The sequence below is a fragment of the Carettochelys insculpta genome, chromosome 2 (assembly GCF_033958435.1).
Source record: "Carettochelys insculpta isolate YL-2023 chromosome 2, ASM3395843v1, whole genome shotgun sequence".
NCBI classification, from domain to species: domain Eukaryota; kingdom Metazoa; phylum Chordata; order Testudines; family Carettochelyidae; genus Carettochelys; species Carettochelys insculpta.
This window is the reverse complement of record NC_134138.1, coordinates 259,471,848-259,494,380: the sequence shown is the minus strand read 5'-3', so window position 1 is coordinate 259,494,380 and position 22,533 is coordinate 259,471,848. Positions and strand designations below refer to the sequence as shown.

Genomic DNA, 22,533 nt, shown 5'->3' with positions numbered 1-22,533 from the left:
TGGCTTCCAAACCGTGAGATCTTGTACTGACCAAATAGCAACTTTCAGGCTATGTCTGCACTAGCACTCCCCTTTCAAAAGGCAGATGCTAATGAGACGCTTCAGGATATGCTAATGAGGCACTGCAATGAATATGCAGCATCTCGTTAGCATAATGGCAGCCGCGGCACTTCAAAAATGCCGCTTTTGATTGCGAGCGGCTTGTTTTCAAAAGGACCCTGCACACGTCAAACTCCCCTTATTCCTATTTGGTCAGTACAAGATCTGTCGCTTTCGAAGTGCCACGGCCGCCATTATGCTAATGAGGTGCTGTGTATTCATTGCAGTGCCTCATTAGCATATCCCAAAGTGTCTCATTAGCATCCCCCTTTTGAAAGTGGGGGGCTATTGTAGACATAGCCTCAGTCTGATCATAGAACAATCGCTTGAGTGGAACGCCACCCTGTAAGTCTTCATAGACTTCCAAAAAGCCTTTGACAGAGCTGATAAAGACACTTTGTGGAAACTGCTGCAACACCGTGGCATCCCATCCAAAATTATTAATCTGATCTGTTCAACATACAAACCCTCAACATACCAAGTTGGTCACAATGGTGTCTTAACAGAATCCTTCGGCATACTCTCAGGACATTTCTGATCTTTGAAATAAATATTGAAATTATATATTTGTATCTGAAAGTAAAGCTACAGAGTCAAAGTGACTTCAGATTACTTTCAGTCTCAAGTAACCTGAGACGAAATCAATTTCTTTCCCTCTACTTGCTTTACCATCACTTTCACTTTCAGAGCTGCTATGGCAAATTTCTCTAGCATAATCAAACACCCTGTTGGCCAAAACTTCGAAATGGCCATGCAAATGACCATTTCGAAGATTAATTATGAGGCGCTGAATTGAATATTCAGCGCCTCATTAGCATTAAACCGCTTCTGGCCGCGGTGCTTCGAAAGAACCACTTTTGACTGCACGCAGCTCGGCGCAGCTACACAGGGGTCCTTTTCAAAAGGACCATGCGCATTTCGAAATCCTCCTATTCCCCTGCGCTGAGAGGAATAAGGGGATTTTGAAATGTGTGGGGTCCGTTAAAAAAGGACCCCGTGTAGCCACCCCAAGCTGCGCTCGTTCATAAGCAGCACTTTCAAAGCACCGTGGCCAGAAGCGTCCTAATGCTAATGAGGTGCTGAATAATCAATTCAGCACCTCATAATTAATCTTCGAAATGGTCATTTGTGTGGCCATTTCAAAGTTTTGGCCAAGTGTGGCCACAGCCCCTGAGATTTTCAAGACAATTCTGAGGGTCTGAGGAAACTCCCAAAAGATTGATATTAGGCCAAAATGTTAAGGTGATATGATTTCTTGCTGTGTCACACTTGCAGGGGTCAGTTTCTGAGAAAAGAGGATTCTAGTTGTGATCTGTTTTAAATGGCCTTGGATGATGCACAAACCATCCTCTTTGCCAGCCTTCCAGGAACTGTTTCAGTTTTTCACAGTGGGTTACTGCTCTCCACAGAAGGGGGCAGAGTGGGATTCAGCCTGTTGTTCAGTAGGCTTCAGTGTTATTTAGACTCTCTTCTCTGATGCTAGATAGTAACGATACCTTCCCCGCGTTGGGACCAAGTTCAGTTCTCAGCTAAGTACAGTGTGACTTTTTGGAGCTTAAATAGTGAAAGTATAAGCCAACTTTTTGAGCCAGGCAACCTTGGTTGCAGCATGTATGTGCTTTCAATTGCATGTGCCTTTCCATCTTAAAGACATGTCTAGTACTATTGCTGTGGGCATGTTCTTATTCTGATTTTGGCTTCTTAATTTTGGTCTGGTGGTTACAGAATATCCACTACTCTGACACGATGGTGGTCACACAGGACAGGATCTTTTCTGGGGAGGTCTCACTTTTAGGATACAGTGTGTCAGTGACTGATAGTTGCTGCTAGAGAGGGGCTCCTGAGCAACTTTCTGGAAGAATTATTTTTATCTTCAGTTATCATTTCAGCCACAAGCAGAAGGACAATTTGAAATGGTAATCTAGACTGACAATGCAACCAGCATGGAATGCATCAGTAATTTAAAGGATATGAAGAGAAGAAGTATGTCAGCCAAAGCATGTCAGAGTCATCTGGTGGGTTGAAAGGAATTTCCTGTTTAGATAAGCCATCTCTGTTCTGTGTACTAAGTCTTGGGTGGGGCTGGCTAATCTGAAGCCAAAACTAGTCAGGAGAGTGGTGTCTGTTGCCCTCAGAATTCCTCCTGTTTACAGCAAATGAGGAATTTGTGATGTGGAAACTTTCCATATCATCTCCCAGTTAAATGGGAATGTAGGGATGTTCTTTACATTTGATGATTTGGTAATGATTTGGTGTAGATGCTCTCACTCACTCTTGGAACTTCAACTTAGCATGCACCTTTTACCTCCTTCCCTTGATTGGAAAGGCCCATCAGAAGTGGATGATGGTCAGGCCAGATTTCATCCTAATATCTCTGAAGTTGCCCGGAAGTCAGAGTTGTCTGGATTTTTGGAATGCTCTCAACCATTCTGTTTGCTAGAGGGATCTTAGCCACATAAATTTAGTGTTATGTGAAGAGGGAGAGATTTTCCAAGCAGGAGATTTCCATGCTTTTGCAAATGTTGAACCTAGAATGTTTTCATGGACTGTGAATGTAAAGACAGGAAATTAAATCCTTTCAGATGTGACATTCCTGAATCACATGCCTTTGAGTATGGGCTGATTAAACGCTTGAACAACAGCTCCCTGAGTTTCCACGCATCTGCCATTTTTGCCTTCAGAAGCATGGTAGAACTCTGTGAGTTCCTACCTGATGGGTGAGATGTTTTAAAATTGCTCATACAGTAAAGCCAAGACTCATTGCCTTTTAGGCATGCAGAACCTTAGCATGGGGCTAACCACACATACAAGTGCCCCAGGAGAGAGTTCTCAAGGAATGCTGTCAACCTTAAAACTACCTTTCCAGTTGGTATGCATTCTTCCAGGAAAGTGGAAGGATGGTATTGTGGTGAAATACCAGGTAGGGATCTCTGCACAGTATGGCTCAAAGTACAGTAAAGAGCAAGTCTATTCTTCATTTCCTTTCCAGATTGTTTCCCCTTTCCATTTGGTTCAAAAGTGTTTTCTTTTCTTATTGTATCCATTCCCACAGTTTAGGATAGAAAGTGCCTGCATACAATCACAATAGCTTCTTAAGTTTTGGTGCCATGTTGGACTTGAGACTGTAAAGGATGCATGCTTTGCTGGGAGGTTTGACCTTCTACCATGAATCACTTTAAAACATTTATCTCTCAATCCCTTAGAGTGAGAGAGGTGGTATTTTGTCAGTAAAGCGGTGTAGAATACATCTTTCTGAACATCTTTACCTGCCTTTCTGTGCTGCGGAATCTCTGCTTTTAGTATGTCTGTCATGTATGTTGTAGCTTGTTGGTACGTACTCTGTCTGTCCTGGAGCTGGAGTCTGGTGTTCTCATGTCCCGTGGGTTTTCCGTGCTGGAAAATGATAATTATTTGCTCATTTGAGAATAGATTTTTCAGACTGGTGCAAAAGGATGTAACCATGTGACTTCAGTCGACATTAGTGACTGTTACATGTCTCAGTCATTTATGTACTTGTTCTGAAAAAATGCATCTTGGTTTCTTCCTTTTCTTTGTGTAAGTCCAGACACCTTTCTCTGTTTTTGCTCTGTTTGTGGAGATCTGATTGCATACATTTCTGAGAGTGATATGTAATATGGCTGGAGGCTGGGTGAAACCTTGGTGAAGCTGATGGGTGTAACGGCTACTGTTGATTCGGGATAAATATAGAAAGTAATTCAACTCAGGCCACTTGCAAGGCCAGTGAGGAATCTACACTAGTGGACTGGCTGAATGGGTGTTGTTTGAGGGAGTTGTGTGTCTGAGGAAAGCAAAAGAAGCCTAATAGGAGTACACAAAGGCATCAAGGCATCTCCAGAGGGAGCTGGAGAAGCACTTTTAGCAGAACCCCAAAGAAAAGCTAAGTGAGGATGTGTTTACACTGCAGAGCTATTTCAGGATACCAAGGTATCCCAAAATAACCATTCACATCTACGGAATGCACCCAGTATTTGGAAATATTTTTCGAAATGCCAACCACGCTATTTTGGCATCCATCTATAGATTGTTGCACGAGGAATAAGGGGTGCCTCAAAATAGCACAGTATTTCGACATTTGGCAGAGTGTAGACAGCGCTAAATGCCATAATAGCCTATTTTGAAATTAACTTGAAATAAGATGCACAATCTGAGTAGTTCAAATTACGTGTCTTACGTTGAGTGAAAGGTGCAGTGTAAACATAGCCTGAGAGAGCTTTTGAGAGGAGTGCTAGGTGGGAAGACTCTTGGAACTGGAAACAAATAAACTGTGTCCTGTTGTTTGATTCCTACAGTGTTCAGGAAGAAGGACCTTATGTATGATATTGGTAATTAAACAGGATTTCATCAAAGAAATACCTGATTCCGTTGTCAATTTCTTCTCATAATGGAAACAGTCAGTAAGACCCCTCAGTTTCACTGGAGTAAAAACCATGTATCAATAATGTGGATGGCTTGGGCAGTTTGTAACAGAGTAGGATCAACCAGTAGGATTGCTTTTAGAGAAGTTTCATCATTAGAGCTTTGCTTTCCCCCTCTGCTACCTTCTTCCCATTTGCTGATAGAATCACTTGTACCTGCTGTCTGGACTAACCTTAAAGGACATGGGGAAATCAAATTAACAAATAAGAAATTGCCAGTCCTAGTAAAATATATTGGTTGTGTGAAGGAGAGGTGATCCCTTTTGGCAAAAATCTTCACAGAAGGCATTAACCACACATTTATTTTCTTATTAGAGCTTCATGTAAAAGCTTAGCACCAAAGTGATTATGGCAAAATACTAGATCTGTGCCTTTTGTATTAATTTGCTGTTTTGTTTTATACTGTACACTTTTTGCAGTAATTATGACTGCTGTTTCTTTTGGGAAGAGTGTTTCTTTTGGCTCACAGATATATGGGAATGGTCTAATCATTACAATGATGATGTCTGGTTACTGTTAATTTTACTGTCAATATCTCCTGCTTAATGGTATGTTAATTATACCACAGACTGACACGTTATGCAAATTACAGATTACCTATTTCAAGTTATAACTAAGTAAATATCCTTTAGTAATGATCAAGCATTTCTCTCCCATGTACATTTGCCTTATAATGAACATTTTCTTTTTACGCTGAAAGTTAATTCTCACCATGACAACAAATGTATACCTTATTCAACAGAAAAGGCTTAGGCATGCTGACGCACTCTGTTCCCTCAAGTTTATCTATATTTAAAATGTCAGATATTCTGGATAGCTTGACGTTTTTGTCCCATGGTAGTTTTCTGGGGTTGAGGTGTAAAATGTATATTCCTAGATTAAGAAAGACACAAAGCCTTTGTAAAATAGAATACATGAAAGTGAACCCACCCATTAATCATCCCTTGTGCCACATTCTGCGTGTGCTGGGTTTGCCTCCCCTCAAGGTGCTGAACCCGCTCATCTCCTGTTGATTTCCATGAAAAGTCACATTTCAGATGTAGAATGCATTTGATTTTTCATATAAGATATAAATGCAAGATAGTAACAGAACACCACACCATCCCATATGCAGTGAAAGCCCTTTTATCCAGCGTGCTGGGGGAATAGAGGGCACTGATAAAATAAACATGCAGGGTTTGGGGCACAGGCTCTGTGAGAGGTCTTGGGTCTGGCAGGGGCTCTGGGCACCAGAGGGGCTAAGGTGCTCGACAGGGGGCAGGCGCTCACCTCCAGTAGTCCCTGGAAGCAGCTCCCCATACCTGCTGCTCTGGGAGATGTGTAACAGGAGATTCTGCTGCAAACAGGCACTCTGCTGCTGTCAAAAGGCATTGTCCCCCTCAGCTCCCACAGGTCGCTATTCCCAGCCAAAGGGTAAGGAGCTGCAGAGCCAGCTCTGGGCCCCCGCATCTCCCACTGGTCGCTATTCCCAGCCAATGGGTAAGGAGCTGCAGAGCCAGCTCTGGGCCCCCGCATCTCCCACAGGTCGCTATTCCCAGCCAATGGGTAAGGAGCTGCAGAGCCAGCTGTTGGGGAGGGATGACAGAGGCAGCATGTCTGCAGAGTTGCCATCCAGTGTTCTGCCAGCAACAGCTGGGTAGGGGAGCCACTGGCAGTGGGTGTCAGAGGTGAGCAACACCCTGTCCAGCATGCCGAGCCTTCTGTGGGACCCCACTTCCCTCTCACAGCACCCCCTGCACACCCTTCTGTGCCCCAGCTTCCTGCCAGTTCTGCATCAACCACACTACAACCAGACTTTCTGTGAACATCAGAAATGAGGCTTCATGGAGCTAGCCAGCTGGTGAAGTGGCAGATAAAAGGGCTTTTAGTGCAATTCTGCAGAGCATAATACAGTCTTTGCCTCTTAAATACAGCCCGTGAAACACATATTCGCTGCCCTGCTAATGCGTCTACAAGTCAAGGAACCAGCTGAATAAAAAGAGCTTTATGTTATATCTAAATTATGCAACTTTACTGCCAAATCAGCTCCAACTTAGCAGTTGTGGCCAATCACTGGGGGCCAGTGAACTAGTGAACTTGAGCGAGGGGGCAGCTGCTTGATGGGAATTCCCTTTTTCTGCTAGTGCAGTGACCCAGGAGGATTCCCTCGCTACTCATAAGAAGGAAAGAAAAAAAAAAACTCGTCAAATTGTTCACTCGCAGTGCAGTTCATTCCAAATGGGCTCCGTGAATTTGTATCACCTTGTATTTCAGAAGCAAATCAAAAGGACTATGAATGTTATTTGCAGAGTCATAATTTAACTGCTGATAATGCACAGTAAATAGGGTATCTCTAATGTGCTGAAGAATTGACACCGATATTGTAAATGATAGATATGTGACAGAGATGCTTTCACGCAAGCCCATTTGGTTTTTATTTCAGAGTTGCATTGTAGTCCCGTTAATACTTTTGGAGATGTCAAAGGTTGTATGCTTCTGGGTTTTGAGAGAATGGAAGATTTTGTTTTTGTTTTTGTTTTGTTTTTCTTCCTTAAGTAGTGTATGTTCATGGTATAGGTTTTGGTAGCATGCTACTTGTAATTAAGATGCTAGTAGCTAAAGTAGTATGCAAAATTTATAAGAGGTACAGTCATGTATATAAACAGATGGTAGCAGTGACTATATGATTTCCCCATCACCATGTTTGAATTACTTCTAGACTGTGTATATCCTGATAATGTGGTGGATTAACAGTATAGATACCAAGATGTTTTGTTTTTTTATTTTGAAAGGCCTACAGTATGCAGCCTTTCTCCCGGACAACAGCAAAAAACAAGGTGAACAACTTTTGCACTATGTGGTCTTAAACTGTTATAATTTCTGTTATTTTCTTCTACATTTCTATCTTTCATTAGGCTAGCTTAGATTGCTGCATCTTGTTTTTAGAGTTATTTTATTTATCACACCATCATCATTCTTATCACTTCCAGATCTCAGTCTAGCCGACACTGTGTACTTATAGTTTTGTTTTTTTTCTCCGTGGCAGCTGGAAGTGGTTATTCACGTGTTAAACTTCAAGATGTATAGATGCAGTGGCGGCTCTTTAATCAATCATTTTCGGAGTGGGTGATGACACCTGGTGGTAAACTTTATAAATGCAGATTTGGCTATGTTTGTTCTTGGCTCTATTTTAAGAACTTGTACCTGTTGTGACAAGAACATTGGCAGTCATACTTTATTTAAATAACTAGTGTCTTGCAAGGACAATGTGTCCGGGACCAGAATCTACTTCCATTGACTGCCATACCAAACAACTGAAGAAGAAGAGGTTTCACTGCTGAGAGAGGAGAATTACATGTATAACTTGACTGTTGAAGCCAATTGTGTAGTTTTTACAAGGGACATTTTGCCTTTCACTTATTTGTTTTTAAGATAATTGATATTGTGCATAAAAATGAGTTATATTTTATATATATATGCACTTTATGTACATCTGTTAACTTCAAATACCTTCTATGAAAAGTACAGAGAAATTTGTTTTCAGAACTTTTTGGTGGGAATGCTATTGTCTGCTGCTGTTTTATTTAAAATTATACGTAATTTTTGGCTTGGTCATATCCTTTTTTTCCCAGCAAGTGTATTTGACCATGGTCATAAAATCTTATATTCCACTGGCAGAATATTTCCACTTAAATGACACATCTGGAATATGCTATTTAGTTCTTTCAAAACTATGAACTCCTTAATCCTGTGGTAAAGTACCTTCCTGTAAGTAGCTATACCAAATGGATTTGGGTCATCTTGATTTTTACTTAGGAAAATCTTTGATCACCAGCTAATTCTCTCTCTTTCTTAACTGCCCTTATTGCTATGATTGAAGTTTTGCAAAGTTGCATAAAGAGGAATGGTATTATAGGAAATGGAAAATGAACCTAAATTGATGTTTCATCCTGTTATCTCTTTGTTGGTGTAGTAGCAAATCAAATATGTATTTTAGTTGTAGCTAATATATTTTGAAGAAAGAACTCTGAAGTGTATTGCTATTGAGTTTTGCTGGAATGGGCTTGGTATGTATATGGACATTATAACAAAATTTATCAGAGCTGAGGTTGACAAATTTTGAAAATTAGATCCAGTGAGTAAAAGAGACAAAAGTCATTACATCCTGAGTACAGGTATGAACAGTATATTGATATTTTCATCCCCAAGGTTCTGAGTTCAAAGAGAATTTGATGAAGGTTTTAAAAAACCCGCCTGCCCTGTTGTTTTGGCATTAATGTGTGTTCTGGGGGGTAGGAGACCTGGGTTTGGGATCACCATTGCATCCAAGGGTTTTTCCTACTCAGGTGGGTCATGGAGACAATACAGTTATTCTTCAGGGACCAGAAAATGATGACTGCCACTTGCTGTGGCAGTGGAGATGCGGTATTGGAGGAGGTCACTCACATGCAAGGAGTAAAGTGACAGTAGTTTCCAGGCATGGAGAAGTGAAGTGAGAGGAGTCTCAGGATTCTGGACCAGCCTTGGTCGGAGTAGATGTGGTGAGAACATCTTTTCCAACAGCTGATGGGCAATACTAGCACCACCTCCACAAGATGAGTGTAAAAATCATTTGTTCAGATTTCATGAAACTCAATTGAAAACTGCAGTGTTTTCACATTAAAGGAATCAGAGTGATGCCTAAAGTTTGGAAGATATTTTCTGTTCTAAATATGGGGGAAACAGTGCTTTTGAGATAACACTGGCAAATATAAGCATTTAATGATGACCACTAGAAATTCTCTCTCTGTTTTAGTTTTATAGACTCCTAGGGCTAAATTCTGCCTCCAGTCACGTTCATGCTTCTCTCATTAACATCAGAGAGGATTACACACATGTATCAGAGGTCAGAATTTGGCAGTTGGCAACTAAATTTTCAAGGAAGGATGTATCAAAACATATCTGTATATCAGGAACATCACATTTTTTATTTTCCAGGCAGTACTTCAGCAATACTCCTAGTAGTGGCCAGCACTGCGGATAAAACTTTTTTTCTTTCTGAATTGTATGGGGATGACTCATTAGAAATTTTTGTGTAATAGGTTCATCATTTTATTTATTCTCTGTAATTCACACTTTAGAACGGAAAACATCTGGGCTACGTCTACACTAGCCCAAAACTTCGAAATGGCCATACAAAGGGCCATTTCGAAGTTTACTAATGAAGCCTCATTAGAATGCCGGCAGCCGCAGCACTTCGAAATTGACGCAGCCCGTCCAGACGGGGCTCCTTTTCGAAAGGACCACAGCAACTTCGAAATCCCCTTATTCCTAACTAGGAAAACATTCCTAACGAGGAATAAGGGGATTTCGAAGTTTCTGTGGTCCTTTCACAAAGGAGCCCTGTCTGGACGAGCCGCACGGTGGCGAGCTGCGTCAATTTGGAAGTGCCGCAGCTGCTGGCATTCTAATGAGGCGCTGAATATATATTTCAGTGCTTCATTAGTAAACTTTGAAATGGCCATTTGCATGGCCATTTCGAAGTTTTGGGCTAGTGTAGACACGGCCCTGATTTCTAATAGCATAAAAGACTGTTAGGCCCCACACTTCAGTAATTTCTGTTAGAAAATATGCCACATCTATGGAAAGGGAAAAGAGAACACTGATCTGCGATTTGTTACAATCCATTGCTAAAGCACAGGTGTCTCTTTGGGTAGTCTAACAATTAAGTGTTTTAATAAAAGGCTAACAAGTTATATCATACCAGACTAGAACCAAAAACATTATTTTTCTTTTGGAGATTTTGAATATATAATTTGGAACATAGCTCATATTTGGGTTTGTGTTACTAACCAGACATTAAAAGACCTAAAGGTTAGTATTCATATATTTAAATTACAGTGTGTTACATTAATGAAATTCTTTCAGTATGTAGGTTTTAATTCCTGGTTTATAAACACAAATGAGGTACGCTACATGTCTTTATATGTTTATAATGTCTAACTGCTGCTGGACTCGAACGTTTCAACTTTGTTCTTAGTTGTTGCAGATAATGACAATATCATACCAAAATATTTTGTATTTTTTGTAGGACTGGGAAACAGAAAATCATGACTGGTATTGTTTTGAATGCCATTTGCCTGGAGAGGTGTTGATATGTGACCTGTGTTTTCGTGTGTATCATTCCAAGTGTTTGTCTGATGAGTTCAGGCTTAGAGACAGCAGTAGTCACTGGCAGTGCCCAGTTTGCAGGGTGAGTACCTATGAGCTTTAATCTGCTGATTAGAGGGTTGATGCTCATTAATAGTTTCATTAAGGTGGCATAGATGATCTATCCAGGTTAATGGATTAAATATTGCCTATGGAAATAATGATACATAGTGTACCTGTGCAAAGATTCCAAAATACTATTCGTGACTATTTTGAAGAGTCCAGGAAGTTTGTATAACACTAAAACAGACAAATATAATGTTTCCTCACATAAACTGTTTCAGTATTTCTGAATGCTGCTGTGCTTTTCAGCACTAAGAAGTTAAATGCATTCTGTGTAAGCAACTGATTGTGAAGTATACAATCCATACACTTGCCAGAAACTTAATATAAGCAGTTTTATTATGTTTAGACAAAACTGCTATATTTTCAATACTATTTTTCTGCCCACTAAATATTTTGAATTTCACCCTGTTCACTTGTATCAGATGCTGAGATAGCTTTTGCTGTTGTTGATATGTGATCTGTGTGAATGGAAATTAAAACTTTATCTTTTGGTAAAACCAAGTGAAATAGTCAGGTATGTATGTAGGGAGCTTTTGTAATTCTATTCATTTTCTCATTTAACTTTTATTTATTAATATGAATGCATAGAGTATACTGTGTTGGAATGTGTGTAGAAAAGTGTGTTTGTATGATTGTAATGTATGATTGCAATATATAATGGATATCCTTATCATGAGTATATAAAATTCTATTCAAGATGCTATTTATTTTATTTATGTTTATTTTAAAGACCGGGTAATTTTTTGAACCATAATGTGAATGTTTGCAGTTTAATGATCATTGTATTAAGATTTTTATTTTACTGGAATAAAATTATACATTATAAAAATCAGAGCCATACTAGGGCAGCTTCCAAAAATATGGAATGAAATCCTGACCCTATTGAAGATGATGAGAACATTCCCATTGGCTTCAGTAAGGCCAGGATTTCATCCACAGCCTCTACATATTACTTTTCAAGGTTTTGTCCTTGATAAGTGTGATGGGAGAAGAGTAGTTTTTATGTCTGCTACAGAGCCGGGATATTTTCTACGTGGCTTTAGTCAAAACCAAACATTCAAACCATGCTATTGTTCATTGGCACCTGGCCTTGAATCAGTCACCTGCATCCCCTTGCTAATAATATGATTTGAGCCTTAATTAAGTGGAAGGAGAATTACAACTTAATTTTTAAAAGAGGACTACTGGTGCAGAAAGGCATTCAACATTACTAGTTGCTTTGGGGCATTTGGGTGCTGAAAGCAAGATAAGATTCCCTAGAAGTAGATTTGGAACTAGATCTTGTGCAGCAAGCCAACCCTGAAATGGCCTCTGTGGCCATATATGTGTACCCACTCTCTTTATGCTGCAGAGAAGCTGCTGGAGGCCACATAGTTTTAAGAGTCACTTCTTTTAAAAGTCAAGATGCTCATTTGTCTCTTTCTTCACAATCATCCAGATGCTAATTGTAAACAGCCACACCTTCTAACTACCCAATCAGGGCAGCCTGAAAGCTGCAGGCTTCAGGAAGTGTGAAATAACCAAGTCAGCACAAATAAGGGAGTGAAATGGAAAGAGAGGAGGTAGGAGGGAAAGGAGAGTAAAAATAATGAAAAATCAAATGCCTTCCACATGAACATACAGAGTATGTCCCAAAAATAGCACTTGTGTGGCATTTGCCTAGAGAGGACATTATAGTTTGCATTACTGAGCATTTAATTTCACCACTCGGGGGAAGCAACTCAGAGCAATTCCACAATTCTGGAATTTTTAAACAGCTCTTTTAAATTACTGTCAATGCACATAAGGCACAACTGACAGATGCAGTTAAAATTAGACACACTAGACCAAATACAGAGTTCCCCACCAGCCATGAGGTTGTTTTCAATTACAACTGGGGACCAGGAGAATACAAAGATGACTTAGAACCATTTTCTTTCCCCTTTCAGCTGCTGTGATATGACCACTGTCACATCAGGGATCTGGTTCCCTGTCCAATATATACAAATAGATGAGGCAGCCAGTTCTGAGATAATTTTTACTTTTATCCTGGAGTGGTACATTCCATTAGTTTATGCTGATTATGTTCAAAAACATTTATCTTAAAGAAAATATTTGAAGCTCCCCCGCTCTTCCATGAATGATGGGTACTTGTGTCTACTGGTGCATTTTTTTATCTCCTTGAGAAGACATTTTTGGCCTTTGAGATTCATTCATTTTCTGATCTAGAGACCCAGCATCTCACTCAGTCACAGAGGTGACTATCAGTCTCTTTCTCCAAAGGTTTCCGTTTTGTAGTATGAATACTACTCCCTACACCCCCAACAGCGCTGCTTGCTTGCTTGCTTGTTTTCTGCTTAACCAGACTCACTTCCCACCTGCCTCAATTCTGCAGCAGGTCAAGAGGGAATTGAATTGCTATCCAATCCCACATACTTGACCGTAGAGGTGGGAGATATTCCATATTTATACAATAGTTTAGAGTGCTCTGGTCGAAGCCCAAAGGGTGTAACAGAGCTTAACTATCTTGTGAAAGGGCAGAGGGATTTACTTTGCATTGTGAGCCATAAATACATACATTTAAGAAAACGTGTTTTAAAATATACATGTCTAATAATATTTTACTCTAATACCAGTGCACAGAATCTTTTGTATCCAAGGATCTCACAGGTCTTTACAAAAGTGAAGAGAGGGTTTGTAGTGAAGCAGAATACACCAGAGAATCAATCTAAAACACATCATTTTCATAATAAAGTTTTTTCATGTAAGGCTGCTCGTGTCTGTGTACTGTTCATCGCTCAGCTGCTGCACGTGCTACTTCAGTCATTCAGTGCAGCTTTACTTTGCTCACCGGTTTCCCCCAGACACATTTTACACAGGGTACTCTCAAGGATTTTTCATAATTTTCAAATATTTTCCCTCCACAATCTTTATTATTGTTCCTTAGAAACTTAGCTCTGAAATTTGTTTTCTTTCTATCACATGCTTAGCTGATGGCTCTTCAATGTTAAAGAATCAGTGTGGATATGTGGGGTTAAAATCCATAGTTTTCAGCATAGGTAAGAGGCACAGCTTTAAATCCAACACAGGCTGGTAGTGACTGGGAAGTATCACTGGCTGCTAACTACTTGTTTTCTGAAGTTGGTGTTCTTGGTCTAGTTTCTGGTAGATACTTGGTTTCTCTGTTGTGACCCATTAAATGAGTATGATGATCAGATAATCTTTCCCCTGCATCAAAAAGGTCCCTTCTGGACATGGGAAGCTTGCAGTGGTGCTGCTTCCTGTTGGGTAGACAAAAGGAAGAATTTCATTGTCCACTGCTGTTAATTTGTCACCTATTAGGGGAGCTAAAAAAAGAAAATCATGGACCTTTTTTAACAATTTTTTAAGAAATGAAAAGAAGCTGGAAAGGCAGGGTAATTCAAGGTAGCGAGCAAACCATCGCATTTTAACACCTGCACACCTACCCCAGGACTAGATTCAACTTGGCTAGATTTGGCTTCAGTTAGATCCTACTGCATTCTTGTTCAGCTCATCATTTTAATTTGTGTCTTTCATCCAAGGGCTTTCAAATAATTGTGACTTGCAGCAGTCTGTTGAGGGTGGTAAGCATCAGGATAATTAACACAGAGAGTTTAAGAGACCAACTGCCAGGGTGAACTGTATTCTGTATACTTTAGAACTCAGTAGCATGAAGCTGCTCATAATAGGAAGTTAGCGTCCCCACTGCTAATAATCTATATTTTAGATGTAATATGTTGAGTGAAGGGGCACGTGCAGTATAGAAGGTAAGAAGCACAGAAGAATGAGGGATATAGTGCTACATTAACTCAGTTACTCAAGTCTGATTTATGCAGATTGTTAGTCACTCAAGATTGTTTTGTTTAATATAAAATGAGAGACATGACAGAAGAGATGGGTTCCTTTGAGTTTAAAAGGTAACTGCCTGCATATGGAAAACATTCACTATGTAAAGGTTGGAGAGATTGGACAAGTGGGCTTGGAGGCAACACAATCGGAAACAATATTGGGTAAGTATAATACAGAATTTAGGGTCTTGCCAAATTAATAATAGTGTTGGAAGAAGATCTCAGAAGCCTGGACCCCGTGGCCTCCGCCATGTGTGCCCTGCTCACATCAGAACTTAAATTTTCATTCCAAAGGGTTCCAAAGCATTTTACAAATGTAAACTGATTAACAGATTCAAGGGCAGCATTTTTGACACTTTCAGGTCCCATATTTAAAACTGACTTACAAATTCTGGAGACACAAGGAACTAGACAGAAACCTGGGTCCTTAGCTGCCAAAACATGTGCATCTCCTACATAAGAACTCTTGCAGCTTCCAGTAGTGGGTCTTTCCCAAAAGCCAATATAGACTCTTCCGCTGGACTTGAGTGGGAGTTGGATCAGGCCATAATAGTCTGCTCTTGAAAAGCTTGATACTTAAACAGGAGGGCTGTTGTCAGGCAGGAAAAGAGTTGCAGTAGCAGAGGTGTGACTTACACAGCATATTATCTAACTGCTCTGTGCTTGGCTCTTCCAACATCAAAAGTGCACCGATTCATATTGTTTTCTTACCCTAAAGTGAGAGATTAAAAGAGCACTACTCATTTGCTCTAAAGCCACTTTGTACTGTGCTGTCCATGTGAAAAGGTCCTAGAAGTGAATGTGATTATTATTTATACCTGCATTAAGGCCCTTTGCTCTGCCAGAACGTCTCTCTTGGCAATTGCTCAATAAGGAGTGGGATGTCTTCATGTCACCCTCCTATTTGTGAGTCTGTTAATGGCTGATCAACCCGATTCTGGAGCTGCAGATCTTGTTACAGAAGGGGCAGGTGTTGGTAGCTGTTGGAAGGGCACGGGGCAGTTTTTTTCCCTCTTTTCTTCTTCTCTGCCTCTCCTCGTCTGCATTATGGCCGGACCTCTCAAATTGTGCCACTCCCTCACAGATTACTGTTATCCCATGGGGATGGTCTTGGGCAAGGTTCTCCCAGGTGTCAACATCAATGCTGCACATTTTCATGCGTGTCTTCAGTATGTCCTTATATTGCTTCCGCTGGCCTCAACGCTCCTCTGTCCTTCCTCGAACTTGGAAAACAGTCTGTTCTGGGGGGTGCTGATCAGACATCTGAACCATGTGACCAGTCCCAACAAAGTTTTTGGTGAACGATGATGGCTTCCAGGCTGGTCATGTTCGACTCTTCCAGGATGCTAGTGTTTGTGCGTTTATCCTCCCAAGAGATATTTAGGATTCTCCTGCAGCAGCGTTGATGATATTGTTCAAGCGCCTTCAAATGACGCTTGTCTGTTGTCCAGGTTTCACATGTGTACAGTAGCATTGGAACAACCACGGCATAGTATATAAGGAGCTTTGTCTTGGGACAGAACAATGTAATAGAGTATCAGTATGAATTCAGATTGGCTCTGAAATCCCATATCTAACATTATCCATCCTCTTTTAAGTACCTTGTGTTTGACTACTGTAACAATATTCTGAGTATTTAAAAATACTGATTTTTGTGTACTGGTTAAACCTCTCTAATCCAGAACTCTCTCATCCTGCAAACTCCATAATCCAGCCTTATTTTAATTAGCCAGATGACCACTTATCCTGAGTGGGGCCATGTTTCCTGTGCACCAGTCCTGGCTCTCAGTGTTCTGTGCTGTTATTTAGCTGTAGTTTACCCTTAAGTGTCTTCTAGGAAGACAGTAAGCAGTGAAAGTGTTGGTAATGTGTTAGAAAATATTGACCTCCCATCATCCAGCAAATTCTCTCATCTGGCACTGGTCAAGTCCTGAGGGTGCCAGATGAGAGAGGTTTAACCTGTATTACCACAGGAATATGTAAGAGTTTTTTTAAATGATAGGAAGCCTTTCAGTGATTCATTATCCCAGCATGGCTTTCAAACTGAGCATGAGCAACAAATACCTGATGGAGAGCAAATCTTTCTGGAAAAGTAAAAGAAAAAGGTTTGATTCTATTTTAATTATACATTCAGGGGGCTAACCCAACAGTAAAAAAGGCATTTTGCTAGTTCCAAGGCTTTTGTTTCTTAAGTTCATTACTTTTGAGATGTTTAGAAGTCCAAACTGCAGATAAGACTTTTCCTGAAATAAACCAAGGTAGGGAATTGGGGAGAAGTGGACAGATTCTGGCCAAACTATCTAGTTAATTATGGTACTGTAGTTTTCATTACCACTTGTGGGCTACGTCTACACGTGAAGCCTACATCGAAGTAGCCTATTTCGATGTGGCGACATCGAAATAGGCTATTTCGATGAATAACATCTACACGTCCTCCAGGGCTGGCAACGTCGATGTTCAACATCGATGTTGCGCAGCACCACATCGAAATAGGCGCAGCGAGGGAACGTCTACACGCCACAGTAGCACACATCGAAATAAGGGTGCCAGGCACAGCTGCAGACAGGGTCACAGGGTGGACTCAACAGCCAGCCGCTCCCTTAAAGGGCCCCTCTCAGACACACTTGCACTAAACAGCACAAGATACACAGAGCCGACAACGCGTTGCAGACCCTGTGCCTGCAGCATGAATCCCCCGCTGCAGCAGCAGCAGCCAGAAGCCCTGGGCTAAGGGCTGCTGCACACGGTGACCATAGAGCCCCGCAGGGGCTGGAGAGACAGCGTCTCTCAACCCCCCAGCTGATGGCTGCCATGGAGGACCCCACAATTTCGACGTTGCGGGACGCGGATCATCTACACGGTCCCTACTTCGACGTTGAACGTCGAAGTAGGGTGCTATTCTGATCCCCTCATGAGGTTAGCGACTTCGACGTCTCGCCGCCTAATGTCGAAGTTAACTTCGAAATAGCGCCCGACGCGTGTAGCCGCGACGGGCGCTATTTCGAAGTTAGTGCCGCTACTTCGAAGTAGCGTGCACGTGTAGACACAGCTGTGAGTAACAGCAAAGCCACATACTAGCTTTTTGTTGAAGCCTTAGGTATCAGATTACAACCCATTTAATTTATATAGTCTCCTTATAACTGTATGTTTTAGACCTAAACATGAAAAACATTCCTGTTACGTGTGGGATATTTTCGGCAAATGATGAATTCACAACTATGTCAGAAAAGGGAATGATAGGAAGACTGTGCTAGGCAAGTAAATTTTATTATGTCCTAGTGAGTTGCAATCTGTTCAAATGCAGTGTCATCAGAAGCACACACAGTGCATTCTAATGCTTATTTAAAAACTTAAAATAATAGCAGCTACTTCACAATTACCTTGCAATGCTCATTTAGTTTTCCATGCAGTAGAAATGTTATGGTATATGTAAGACAGAAGGTGAGGTGAATTTAAAGAGATTGGTCACAAAGAGGCAGCCATGTTAGTCTGTATCTTCACAAAACAAAAAAGCAGTCCTGTAGCACTTTAAATACTAACCAAATTATTTATTAGGTGATGAGCTTTCTTGGGACAGACTCATAAGAAGTGAATCTGTCCCACGATTGCTTGTTCGTTTTAAAGAGATTGGTTAGTCTCAGAGCAGGTAAAATTGAATGTTAGGATATGTAAGGTCATGCACATTGACGAAATAAAATGCTATTGAGCTCTACAGTTGAAATTCACCCCCAGACAGAGGCTAGAAAGAGGCCCATGCACTACTTAAGCCCTGGGCATAGGTTCCAGATATGACCTGATGCTAGAGGTCTTCTGCACGGCAATGAATTTCATCCCATTTGCAGCCTTGTTTGGGGGAAAAAAAGCTTAAATATGGATATGGCTAGCACTGTAAAGATATATGTTCAGTGTCTAGCAGCAGCAGGGCTTACAGCAGGGCAAGATGGTGGTGGGGTTGACACTGCACATCTGGAAAAGGCAGGGCCTTGGGGAGAAGGCATGGGGCCTGAAGCAGTCAGCCCTTAACACCACCCAGACCACGATGAGCCCCAGCCCTTAGGGCTGTGGGATGCAGCCCTTTGGCGGTGGTGGCCAGGAGCTTCAAGTACCTTTGAATCTCCAAGCCCTGGTGCAGTTGCCCCCTTTGCCTGCCTCTTCCCCCTCTGTCAGCAGGCTTGTGTGGCAGCAATTAAAACTACAGTATTTAGGATGTTGAGATGTATTATAAAGATGTGTGCCCAGACCTCTAAGGATAGCCATCTAGTTAAATAATGTTATGCATGCTTTCATCCGGCATACTGTATTCATTCTGGTCCTTTTGCTTTAAGAAAGATACTGTGACTATTATATATGTCCTGATATTTTTTATTTAAAACCTTAAAATGATAACAGCTGCTTCACAGTTATCTTTTAAGGCTAATTTAGGTTTCTGTGGAGCAGAAATTTCATTATATAAGATCAAGTGCAAATTATGCACCTGCCATAACACAAAAAACTACATCCTGACAACACCCTTCAGAAAGAGTACAGGCAAAGGAGGACTCTGTCTAAGACTACCCATATTTTAACCTTAAAATGCAAGTGTTAGGGTCCTAAAAATGTAATTATAAAAAATAAAAGTGTTAAAGTGGTATCTCTGTACACAGATACACAGATCTGCTCTCTCTGTGTATTCAGAGTGATCCATTAATAATCTGGAGAGAGAAAGGTTTGATAAAATTTTTAACTGTTAGCATTTGCAGAGCCAGCCTAAATAAAAAGGTGTAAATTACGTTCTGTTCCTTTTTGTGTATCTCTGAGCATATTTTTTACTAAGCTCCAATCAGTTACAAAGCTCATTAAAGACCATTGTTTGCACAGGTGTCACTGAAGTCATAAAGTCACGATGACTTGGAGGTTTCAGAGAAGTCTGAGTCTAATTAAGAAAATCTTCATAGTGGTGACAATGAGATGTTAAGAACTCAGCCTGACGCTCAGTCGCCAGGCTGAGAATTGAAGACTGGGAGACAGAAAAAATCCGTTTTTGTTTGTAAAGTGATCCTATAGAAACTGATTACTGTGGCGGGTTCAGTCACAGAGATCTTGGACTATCACTTCGTGTGCTGAAATACCACTGTGCCTGCCTGCTTCCCTGCCTGCCCTCTGGGGCACCCCCCCACCACCACCACTACCCTCTCCAGCTTAGTCAGAATCTCCAGTCTCCTCCAGTGATGGCACAGATTTGGGGTCTCTGCCCACAGCAATGTATTACAGACACTGAGATCTGATCATCTCTGGGAAGGGTCGATCAAAGGGACTTGACACAGAAGCAAGTGCACACCCCAAATGGGACCAGAACCATAGATACGTACATCTTACTCTCTATAAAGTTGTATACAAATCAAGCTCATAAAATGCTTGTCCCCTCTATCAATTGAAGAGAGATACAGCTGTTGTCCCTTCCACCAGGTAACAATTATTTACAGTGGATTTATTAATAAAAATGGTTCACTTAAGTGGTTGCAAGCAATAGTGGACAAATGAAGCAAAATTAAACAAAACACACCTGCTAAACCTAATACTCTAAGGCTTTGTCTACACTAGGCATAGAAGTCAACTGCCAATATGCAATTTTAGCTATACCAATTGTCTATAGCTAAAATCGACTCATCGGTTGTCAACTTCCATGTCTGTCTACATGGAGGAGGGCCAACAGGAGCATTTCTCCCATCAACATTCCTTAACCTCATGTCTTTGCAAGGAATTCCAGGTTCAGATTTGATCCCTGAAAGCGTGCATGAAATGAAACCCTGGAAGATCAACCCTGAGTGGGTTGATCTTCCACTGTAGTGTGGCTCTAGCCTAAGAAGCTTGTTACATGCAGTTTCTTACCCTAAAAGTGCTTCTAATAATCTTTTTTCATAAGCTGAGAAGACGCCCAGCTTGGGCCTGATCCTTCTCCCAGTCAATGTTAGATGTTTCCAGCAGTGATCTTGGATGGTAAGCTGGTATGTTCTGGCATCTGGCAGCTCTCCATATTGTTTGGTTTCCCACCTTCATATCTCTTTTGCCAAAGGCAGGTACTACTTATGTTCAGTTTAAACTTTTTCACTTCCAGTGGAAAAGTAGAGCATCTAAAATGGGTTGCAGCATCAAGTGATGTGGTCACGTCTTGGCTTATGGAAAAATCATACTATTCATAGATCATTGTCCCAAGTACTGGGCTATTAAGTTCCTTGAGTACTACTGTTGGCCTTTACTTAGAATGTCTAGATTAGTAAACATATTTATAATTCATATTTGTAGCTTCAAATAAGGAATGGTACATGTACACAAATCGAATATACACATTCAGCAGATTATAGTTTTTCTTAAAATGATACCATACGGGATGTTTTGCATAAGGCATTTTCCAGTTACTCTTATTCATAAGCATATTTTCATAAACAATATGGGATACAAATCACAATAATAAATATGGAACCCCACATTGCTGTTTTTGCAGTCTCTTTTTTAGCACAGCACTTTAAATGTGAAAGAAGTACAGAAAGCAAAGAGAAGCTATCACATTGTTCAGAGCTGTAATGACAAACAACATTGTTGTTTGAAATCATGCTAAACAATTTCTACTTGTCTAGTAAGTGTATCATTTATAGCAAGTCCTGGTTCTTCTTTTTCTTAATCTTTCTTCTTATGTTTTGATAGATAGTAATACTTTGTTGATAATTTAACCATTAAATAATACATTGTATTTTTTTGCTTAAAGTAATTCTGCACTTTTTTCTGTGAGAGCATTTGCAGAATACACTAAATGGAAATAAAACACATAATTTTTCTGTAATTGTAATGCTCAACAAAGTGTATAATACATTTATCACCACGATGCTTTGATTGTTACTCTTGTGCATGAACATTACCAGTTTTGAAGAAGAGATTACTTTTAACTTATGATGTGATTTAATGTGATGCAAATGAACCTTTTTAAAATTCTTTGTTACACAGAGGGTTCCTGATTTGGGTTTTTTTAAGTCAGATTTAACAAAAAAATAGTTGACTGAGTTTGTTTTTTTTAAACAGAGCATTAAAAAGAAAAACACAAGCAAGCAAGAGATGAGCACATACCTGCGATTCATTGTCTCTCGTATGAAGGAGCGGGTGAGTCTGAAGGAATTATACTTTTCCTGTGTGGTAGTGTGCATTGAGAGGGCAGTGGGAGGTTGGGAAATGTTTATAATGTCTTCTTCGTAAATATGTTATAGTCAGTTAGGGGCATATTATGGTCATCCCATTCCTAAGTGTGCAGGAGACTCAAAGAGCCCATCCTGCTTTACACATCCTTCTGTGGAGCGGTTTATGTGTTTTAATATGTACAGCCCATGGCCCAATATACAGATTATTCATATTGCTGACTGGAATAGCCTACTCCACATGCCCACACCGCCAGTGGAATGGATCTTCAGATTTTAAAGAGTCATAAAATAAGGTGAAACATCTATTTCTGTTTCTCCACTTCTGGCATGCAACTGTATGGCCCCTGTCCCTTATACTTATATCAATATGAAGTGAAAACAATTTTTCATATCTCTCTCTATCTTTTCAGGCCATCGATCTAAACAAGAAGGGGAAGGACAACAAGCACCCAATGTATAGGAGGCTAGTGCACTCAGCTGTTGATGTTCCTACTATACAAGAGGTACAATCACATCCTTTCTGATTTCCTAAGTCAAATTATGTCCTATCTTTAAAAGTGAACCCAAAATGTTATGTACCACAGTACAAATGCCTGTTGTTTAATTATTTCTGGTTTTGGGTCTACTATGATTTCAGCCTCGCATTAAACAATAATAGCCAAACATTTCAAACTTAGGTGCATCGCTTTAGTCACCCAAATCCTTACACTAGCTGCTAAAAATGTGCCTCATTTCCAGAGGTACATAGCA

General features: G+C 40.5%; 1 protein-coding gene across 4 annotated transcripts in view; it reads left to right on the top strand.

The window, feature by feature from the left end:
- Window positions 1-22,533, top strand: part of ZMYND11 (zinc finger MYND-type containing 11) — a 157,009-nt gene that overhangs the window by 112,614 nt on the left and 21,862 nt on the right. For 2 of the 4 annotated variants that reach the window (XM_074985044.1, XM_074985045.1), the window contains exons 4-7: window positions 7,307-7,351; window positions 10,585-10,746; window positions 21,671-21,748; window positions 22,194-22,286. In XM_074985044.1, coding sequence (XP_074841145.1) covers window positions 7,307-7,351; window positions 10,585-10,746; window positions 21,671-21,748; window positions 22,194-22,286 — 378 coding nt within the window. The remainder of the gene's footprint in view (window positions 1-7,306; window positions 7,352-10,584; window positions 10,747-21,670; window positions 21,749-22,193; window positions 22,287-22,533) is intronic. The other 2 variants (XM_074985046.1, XM_074985047.1) reach the window with 2 other exon arrangements.